This window comes from Rhododendron vialii, chromosome 4a (assembly GCF_030253575.1).
Source record: "Rhododendron vialii isolate Sample 1 chromosome 4a, ASM3025357v1".
Taxonomy (NCBI): domain Eukaryota; kingdom Viridiplantae; phylum Streptophyta; class Magnoliopsida; order Ericales; family Ericaceae; genus Rhododendron; species Rhododendron vialii.
In genome coordinates this window covers 8267392-8276816 of record NC_080560.1, presented here as the reverse complement: position 1 = coordinate 8276816, position 9425 = coordinate 8267392, and the positions used below count along the sequence as shown (strand labels likewise).

The window sequence follows — 9425 nt, the reverse complement described above, 5'->3', positions numbered from 1 at the left end:
TTTTTTTTTATCTTTATTCAAAAAAAAATATCATTTGTTAGTTTTGTGTCAAACTTTTGTGACTTATTGATTCTTCTCAGTGAGAAGAATCGGAAAAGTAAAAAATTTTGATCGAAACTCATAATTTTTTTCAAAAAGGCAAGAATAAGTATAAAAAAAAAAAAAACTGACTTATTGACTTATTTTTGTCTTTATTCAAAAAATTATGAGTTTCAATTCTAATTTTTTACTTTTCCGTTTCCTCTCGTCGAGATAAATCAATAAGTTACAAAAGTTTGACGTAAAACAAACAAATGTAAAATAAATTTGAATAAAGACAAAAAAATAAGTTACTGAACTTTTTAATCCAAACTAAGCCGTAAATTTACTTGACTCCTTCATCCACAATCCCCTCCCAGATTGTCCTCGGGATCCTATATTTATTGAGGGCTATGAAGAGAGAGAGAGAGAGAGAGAGATTCTACTTGGACCTATTTATGTTTAAGAGTAACTTGACAAAAAAAATGGATCCATAATCACTTTGAATAAGTAAAATAAATTTTTATTTTTTGAATTAAAGATGATATATTATAAAAAAATAACTTGTATTATAAATTAAAAGAATAATCTGTATTATACAGCGAAAAATATGTATTTAAAAAATAGAAACCTTATCGAAACCCCAACCAATTAAATAAAGAGAAACCAGCGTCTACTTTGTCTTTTTCTTTTCATTGTCTAGTTTTCCCTTCACAAAGGAGACCCAAACAGAAGTAATTTTAGGCTATATATTCAAGGATCTTGAATTTTTTTCGTCATAGGAAAAAGAGAGAGAGAAAATACAGTAAAGACTATAAGTTGGAAGAAAACAAATTTAAAATGTACTACTACTATAAGGAAACGTGAAGCATGTTTGGTTTTCGAAAAACAGCCCAATTTATGACAAAATTCCTCTATCACCCCAAATCACTTTTATAGGGAAAGTATGGAGAAATGTTTTATTTAGGAAAAGAAGGTATGTGTAAGGTAAGGACTTATATCTGCAGATAACAGAAAACGTAAGTTTTCAGAACTGAAAAATAAAGGCAAACCCTAAAATGGACAACAACATTGTCTCATTGTAATCGAAGATGGCTATTTTTAGACGCCCCACAATTTCCTGGAAAGACAACCAACGAAAACCTCAAAATTAAATTCCGCCGCCGCTATTCTTAGCGAGATTCCGGAAAAAAGTAGGGTTCAGGCCAATCGGGTAACTCATGCCAATCTTTTCAAAATAGGTTACTATGTATGTGATGCAATCAAATTCCGACAAGTAATTATTTCTAACGCGGTATGCGCTAAATCGTACACGAGAATTTCGCGTACATGACTTGCCGTGTTAATTTTTCGTCCGACAAATGATTTATAGCCACTGTAGCCGATAAATTGTACACTGTAATTTATCGTACAAAAAATGCAATTGGCTATTTTTAAGAACTGCTACAGTGACCGTGTGAGATTACAAATGTATATTTTAGCCACAAACATGGTTACCCAGGGACTAAACTGACAACATATTATACCTGCTGTAAGTTTGACTTTTCCTTTATGGGTCAACATTGGTCATCCAAATGAAACCAAGTCCAACCATCTAAAATTTATTGAGGAATGTAACCACTATCTTTGAAGACAATTTTTTTTCCAAAAAAAAAAAAAGAGTAACATCTGTTAAGCAAAAAAAAAAAAATTTAAATATATATACAGAAAACTTCAAGTGAGAGATCCCGCACATTTTTGCGTCCGAACTTCTAATCTTAACCGTTGGATCTTGCACCTCAGTGGTCGTCGAACGAGATCCAACGATTGAGATTAGGAGTTTGCACGCAAGAACGTGCAGGATATCTCACTAGAAGCGGACTGTATATTTAAAATAACTTAAGAGAAGCAAAAAAAACCACAAAAGTAATCATGCATACTCTTTACAAAACATTAATATTGAACCCAAACAATTGCGGCAACTGCAAAGAGTTCCATCATCTAAAACACAAGTTTGGCATATCCCTTAGACGAGCAGATCATAGTACAACTTAAGAGAACTACGAAAACCTAATATGATTAACTGGAACCTAGCTATATGACCATAACTATAACTATAGAATCGTGAGCACACGTACGTAAAAGTGCACAACGTGCTTCAAATTCATTTGATTTGTCGCAGACGCTATACGAAACTACACGAATTGAGAGTCACGGAGTGCGCTTTTTGTGTCACAGGTGTTTTTTGCCAATACACTTTCTATTAGACCGAGGTTCTCAACATATGTCGGGCATGTTGTTCCAACAAGACGGCCCTAGAGTACTCCACTTAGGGTTTGATGTTTCCAAGGTGGTCACAAAAGGAGACGGAAAATCGTCCGTTGGCGGCGTATCGAATCCTGAATCTGCGACGTCGTTGGTTTTTGACGATTCCCCATTTGAACTCTTGGCATTTGCTGCTTCGTGATACCAATCCGGGACAGGCACAGTTAAGGGGAAGTTGTTGAGCAGGCTAGACAAATCATCATCCATGGGATTCATATCTTCCAACGGGTCCTTTGCCTTCATCCCTATATGTGAGTAGAAATTAATTGCAGGTATATTATTAATTTGTTACAAATAGCAACATTATATAGAAAATGTACAAAATTAAACAAGTGGGATATTACACAAAATCTCATTTCAATTCATTAATTCAAGCTATGGATACTTTAAATGGCGTTCAAGCGACAGTAAATTCGTAAATCAATTACGCAAAACAAAAAGAGGTACGTGTGACATTAAATTAATATTCGTTGCTGAATCGGATTGAAGTAACCAAGCAATGGGTCCACCTGATGGATTGAGCCAAAGCAATTCCGGGGAAGATTATCTGTATCGTACAACTTGGATCGATCATGTTAAAGCATTTAATCCAAAATTCATTCATGAAAATGAGTAAATAAAGTTTGAAATTGCTTGTTCAATCATTGCTTATTACCCCGATAATAAGCAATAATTACCATATTTACATAATTAAATAAGACATAGGATCTATAGAAACAATGAAATTCATAAACAAAAGAGCAATGCTGCCAACACAATTTTAAAACACGACTCCGAACGCAACTGTGTGCATCTGGAGCCTTTCGATGCACATATGTCTACATGCAATCGAACGGCTCTGAACGCAGTTGTTTTAGTTGTGTTTTAAAGTGTGGTTGTAGACTTTTTGTAAATAGAAATGGGAGTTGCGCTTCATTAATTATAACTATGCAGCAAAATTCAACCAGGCATCGATCAGAAATTTGGAGGATCACAATTAAATACGATTCTAGATTTAATTGCTGTGTAAGAAATTAAGACACCATAAATAAATATAGTTTTTGGAAGTATAGAAAATGAGCAAAAGACTCACCAACGGATGAATGAGCAGAACTTGAATCAGATTCACTTATACCCTTGCATTTCCCACTATTCATTGATATTTCCACCTTCATTTTTTCTGCTTCCACCAAAGCTTTAGACTCCTCTAGTAGAGCATCAAGCAAGCCACTATTTCCCATTTCAGGTGCAATATCACAATATTCATCAACTTCAAATGGTGGTCCATTCATGTAAGAATCACCAACACCACCGTCGCCGCCAGTGGACCCCGAAGAATCCGGTGTAACCGCCCCAAGTGCCGGTGGTTGGATTGAAGGGAGCCCGGTTTTCGCGGTGGGGACTAAACCAAGTGGGCTATATTGAAAGGTGTCAATATAAATTGTTGAGGGTGACGTAGAAAACCGCGAAACATGGGATTTCGATGGGAAATTCTCATGGAAAAAATTGTATTGATCGTTGGGATCGGAGAGAAATGAAGAACTTGATCGGGGTTGGAAAGGGTTTGCCAATTTTGATTGGGGGAATCGATCGAAGAGGGCGAGGGAGGGGTTAAATTTGTAATTTGATGAAGAGTTGGGGTATGTTGGTTGGGGTTGATCAAATTGTATGGGGATGTCGTCGGGGTAAACTGGTAATCCGGCGCGTTGGAGTCTTTTTACTCTGGTGTTCCAATAGTTCTTTATCTCATTGTCTGTTCTACCAGGAAGCTATGAACACAAAAACGTAAAACTTATTCGTGAATGTGACAAAGATAGATCAGAGAAGAAAATAAAGAAGTAAAAAGACAAATGAAGAGGTATATGCCAAAAAAGAAGCAGCAGGAGAAGGAAGTTGAGAACATGAGAGAGAGAGAGAGAGAGAGAGAGAGAGAGAGAGAGAGAGAGAGAGAGAGAGAGAGAGAGAGAATTTGGAAACATCTACAGGTATAAACAAATCCAAATCATGGTTGCAGAGCTCAACCAAAGACTAAGAAGAATTGACCCATTCAACTCAAGAAACCTAGTGGAGAACAAAAATGTTGGCCAAATACTTTGATTGAAAATCATGTTCATAATTCGATTGCAACAAAATCATCATAAGAATGCTTCAAAGGGCGTTAAAACATGATTATTATTATTATTATTTATGTATAAAATAACGTTCATCCTTCACAAATTTATAGAATCTGGTGTCCATCAGATTAACTGCGGGTGATCTCAAAATTACAATAATATTCCTAATGAGCCTTGTTTCTCAAACAAAAATAACCTCATTCAAGAGCCCACCCAAGAATCTGAAATCTTTCATTGACAAGGGAAATAAAAAAGCCTTCAACCAAAAGGAACGGGAAATTAAAAAGAAAAACATTTTACTAATACTTAGATTTTTTCAAAGGAAGAGAGAGAGAGAAGTAGAGGATGCACGGGCCAAGCCATCTGTCTCTATGTCTTGGTGTATTTTCAGCCATTAAATTCACTTCTCAAGAATTGAGATTCATCGTTTCAAAAAAAACAGAAAAGGAATTGAGATTCATGTGTTCTGGAGAATTTCATGAACCTATGACTGAAAATTTACACCAAAATTTTGGTACAGAAGACCTGGCCTTGAAGTGGAAGATCTATGAGGTGATGAAAATATGAGAGAGAGAGAGAGAGAGAGAGAGAGAGAGAGAGAGAGAGAGAATGCATGGTCCAGGTCATCTGTCTCTTTGTCTTGGTGTCTTTTCAGCTATTAAATTCACTTCTCAAGAATTGAGATTCATGTGTCTGGCATGTCACATGAACCTATGGCTGAAAATTTACATCAAGATTTTGGTACAGAAGACCTGGCCTTGAAGTGGAAGATGTATAAGGTGATGAAAATGAGAGAGAGAGAGAGAGAGAGAGAGAGAGAGAGAGAGAGAGAGAGAGGGAGAGAGGGAGAGGGAGGGAGGGAGGGAGAGAGAACCTGGGAGGCCATGCGAGCCCATTTGTTACCAAGCTTAGCATGGAGCTGAATGATGAGCCTTTCCTCCTCAGGAGAAAATGAACCCTTCTTCAGATTAGGCCTCAAATGGTTAGCCCACCTCAGCCTGCAACTTTTTCCACATCTCAACAGCCCAGAATTCCTCTGGACCGAGTTCCAGTTCCCTTCACCGTGCTTCCTCACGTACTCCATCAAGATCGCATCCTCCGCCGCCGTCCACGGCCCCTTCTTCGCCGCCCCCTCCTCCAACCCACTGCGACCACCACCGTTGACCCTCGATCCACTCCCCGCACCCGATACCATTTTCCTTCTGTGTTCTTGATTCAAATGTTGGTTATGCATTAAAAAAAAGAAGAAGAAGATAATTTGTGTGTTTGCGTTGTTTTCTTTTTTGTTTTGTTTGTGTTACTCGTTTTCGAAAGAGAGAAACAATGGTCTGCTAGTTTTTTTAGCGGCTATGAGAATGAGAAAATGAAATCAAGTTTCTCTTCTCTCCTCTAGTGAGAGAGAGGAAGGGGTTGAAGAGAGAGGTGAGTGAGACAAAGGAGGGGTATGGTTTGCAGTCACCTATTTTGTTTTTGCTTGAAAAATGAAGAAAAGTGGGGGAGAAAGTGGAGAGAAGGAGAGGAATTGAAGGGAGAGAGAGAAAGAGACACAGAGAGGAGGAGAGAGAGAGAGATGGAACTGGGGGCCAAAGTAGGGGATGGGGGGCTTGATAAAGTTGAGAGAGGATTGGGAGTATTTATAGGTGTGACCTTGTATTTCGCTCCGAATTGCATGCTTATTATTTCTCTTTTTTTTTTTAGCCTTTTTTTACCATTTAGACGTCGCGGCTAATTTACATGTACATCGACTAATTTTTAAGAAATTAATCTCACCGTCTACTCTCTCTTTTTTTTATCGGCTTCTCACCACCTACGTACAGGAGACTCAATTAAAACCAGAGCAATTGTCAATGGGGTAATTGAATTTAATGATTTTACTTTAGTTTCAAATATAAAAATGTCTAGTTAAGAAATATATACACCCATAGAGTGCTGACAAAAAAGGGTGAAATTAGCATCTGTCGAAACAATGGTTCGAAATGGGGCCCTTTTTACAAATTATGTAAAATTAGTAATTAGGAGATGTACAAATTGAGATTCTATTGTGGAATCCATTTTGTGAGATGAGACGGATATACAATTTTCATTTCACATAATGCCCTTTGTTCACATTACATTATTACAATGTATTAAGTGCAATCTCTCTCTCATGGGAGGACCAATTTCACCGGCTGCTTGTAAAGTCTCAATTAAAATCAGAACAAATTTCTGTATGGACTAGTCAAGTGACAATTGAATTTAATGAATTTTCTTTAGTTTAAAATATAAAAATGTCTAGTAAAAAATATATGCACCTATAGTGCTTACAAAAAGCGATGAAATTAGCATTTGTCGAAATAATGGTTCGAAATGTGCCGTTCAAAAAAAATGGTTCGAAATGTGACCCTTTTTAGATGTACAAAATTGAGATTCCATATTGTGGGATGCACCTGTTGTTGAGATGAGGCGGATATACAATCCCGTTTCTGGCCCCTAATGACCTTTGTGGAAACTTTATATTGATTTCAAAATTAATTGATAATGAGTAAAGAAATTCCAAATATTATTAAGTGATCACACATGTATTAATTTTACTATAAAGTAATGTGAGACTATATTTCCTTAACAACTATTACATTGTATTAAGTGCCATCTCTCTTTTCTTGAGGGAGAAAATGACCAATAAGATATTAATAATAACCAAGGCTAGCCCAAGGCATTTGGGTGCCCAAGGCTTATTCTAAGAATGATGCCCTAAACGCTTGACAATTTTTACAAAAAAAAAAAGTCAGAGAAAGCCAAAACTATAGTATTAAATCCCCTTGACTAATACATATACATATATATATATATACACACACACACACACGGGGCGGTTCAGTGGATAACCAATTAAACACTTAAAAAAATACCTCAAATCTCAATCTTATAATTCCCGATCAAATTTTTATGATCCGAACCGTTCAATATGTGCAAAATGTAATTTTAAGGGTGCCTGTGAGAAATAAGCAAAAAATATGACCAAAAAATGCTTGTTTTGAGCAGTTTTTAATTGAACCATTCATCAAATCTAAGCTAAAAACTGCTCAGATCAAGTCTTTCCCTTCTTTTTTTTTTGCTTATTTTTTGGGATACTCTTAAAATCATGTTTTGATCATATTGAGCAGCTCGGATCATTAAAATTTGATCGGAAACTATGAAGTATTTTTTTAGATGTATAATTAGTTGTCCTCGGAACTGCCCATATATATATATATATATATATATATATATCAAAATTTGAAATTTCCTATCAAAATAATTTTAATTTTAATTCCGATACGTGTTGCCTATGTGTTGCTTTCACATGCAATCACTTTGCGAGCAAATGGAACAGGTGGAGTAGAAGACTTTATAGGTGAGCACTTTGCCAATTGAGCCTTTGCTCTATTGATATGAGACAAACAAGTTACAAAACAAATCCTTCTGCCTATAGTCCCACATCGCTAGTTGAAGGAAACAATGAAGGCAAATAATCTTTTATAAGTAGAAAGTCCTACTACCTCAGTACCAATGCTTAAAAGACTGGGCCTTGCTTCTGAAACTTGGACTAAGCATTTCCTAAATAGAGTCCTACACAAGCCAAATACTAAAAAAATTGGGATGCCCCAAAATATTGGGCATCTCAGAGATGCCCGAGGCCCAAGCCTCGTGGGCCTTGTGCCTTGGCCGGCTCTGATAATAGCATAAATTACAGTACAGTTTAACCCCAAGGGGTTTGGCAAGTGGTCTTGGTTGTCCTGGAACTTAAGTGTTTGCTTCATTCTAAGGTCTCAAGTTCGTTTCTTATTATCAACAATTCTTAGGGCCACCTTACCCCCACTCGTAAGCGTGTGAAATGACTGTGGGAGAAGCACACAAGAACATCATGCATTACCAAACAAAAAATATTACATTACAGAAACATTTTTTATTTTTTTGAAATGGCAAAAAGATAGATTCATTAACTCATAACACGGTGTACAAAGAGCTAATAGGGTTTTAGATACACCGGTTTGACTATCCAAGACTCTCATCTCCTAACCATGTGGAGGAACTGATTTAGGTCTAACAGGCGAAGCCCAAACCAAGAGAAAAAAACACCTAAAAGCCTAATGTTGGTAAGGAACCAACAAAAAACACCAAAATGGGCGAAACCCAGACCAAAACCAAACCCTAACCCTAGCAACCTGACCAAACGCACCTTCGACCACTGCCGCCGCCGCCCATGCCGCACCTGCAAAAAACCAGCAACCACTGACAGCCGCAGATCATCCATGAACACAACTGCCCAAAAATAGCCTCCAACCACCACCATCTGCCGCCACCATCACCGCCTGGAGAAGCCCAGACGATAACACACGCATGCTCCAAACCACCAAAACATAACAAGGCTAGGGTTAGCGAAAACCAGATCTGAAGCAAGAAGAGGACCGCAGTCGAACGCAACGCCGAAAACCCACGCCGTTTGGCAAGGATGGTCAAAACTATTACTCCCTCCGTCATTTTTTAAGTGTCCTGCTTCGTAACTCCAACTTATTAAAAATACATCATCATTATACCTTTCATATCAACTTTTTCCTCCACTTTCTCTACTTACCCATCATCATTACACTTTTACTCGCTAACTTTTCAAAATGGAATCTACTTTTAGGGGCAAAATAGACAATGCACAAACTTTTACCTACTAACTTTACAAAATGGACACTTATTAAGGGACAGTCCAAAATGAAATACTGAACTCTAAATAAGAGACGGAGGGAGTACAATTACGGAAACAATATATATTCACGGTAAGAAACTAGTATTACAATTACAAGGGACTCCGATTGTTTTGTTTGCTACATAATGTGAAAAAATTGAGTGTCCAATTCTCAAAATCTAGGACAAATTGTTGTCTCTATCTCGAATGACATTTTGAATTTGGCATTGTTGGAGACAAATAAACTTAATGCCGTCACCAACCATCGAATCAGAATAAACACAAAAGCAGTGGTACTGCAACAAGTATCTCAA

At 37.1% G+C, this 9425-nt stretch overlaps 1 protein-coding gene across 1 annotated transcript; it reads right to left on the bottom strand.

Moving 5' to 3' along the window:
• Positions 1 to 1944: 1944 nt before the first annotated feature.
• On the bottom strand, positions 1945 to 6012 carry LOC131323042 (transcription factor MYB101-like). The gene is made up of 3 exons (XM_058354655.1): positions 5290 to 6012; positions 3395 to 4070; positions 1945 to 2567 (listed from the first exon to the last, which is right to left on the bottom strand). Exons 1-3 carry the CDS (start codon positions 5647 to 5649, stop codon positions 2275 to 2277), a joined length of 1329 nt encoding a protein of 442 aa, XP_058210638.1. The 5' UTR covers positions 5650 to 6012; the 3' UTR covers positions 1945 to 2274.
• Positions 6013 to 9425: the final 3413 nt, after the last annotated feature.

What these genes read in the sequence shown, in the direction of transcription:
- LOC131323042 (XM_058354655.1), bottom strand. Translation starts at nt 5,649, where the DNA reads ATGCATAACCAACATTTGAATCAAGAACACAGAAGGAAAATGGTATCG. An exon ending in GGGCTCGCATGGCCTCCCAG is followed by an intron (nt 4,071 to 5,289) that starts GTTCTCTCTCCC and finishes TTGTGTTCATAG; the next exon opens with CTTCCTGGTAGAACAGACAA. An exon ending in TTCTGCTCATTCATCCGTTG is followed by an intron (nt 2,568 to 3,394) that starts GTGAGTCTTTTG and finishes ACTCACATATAG; the next exon opens with GGATGAAGGCAAAGGACCCG.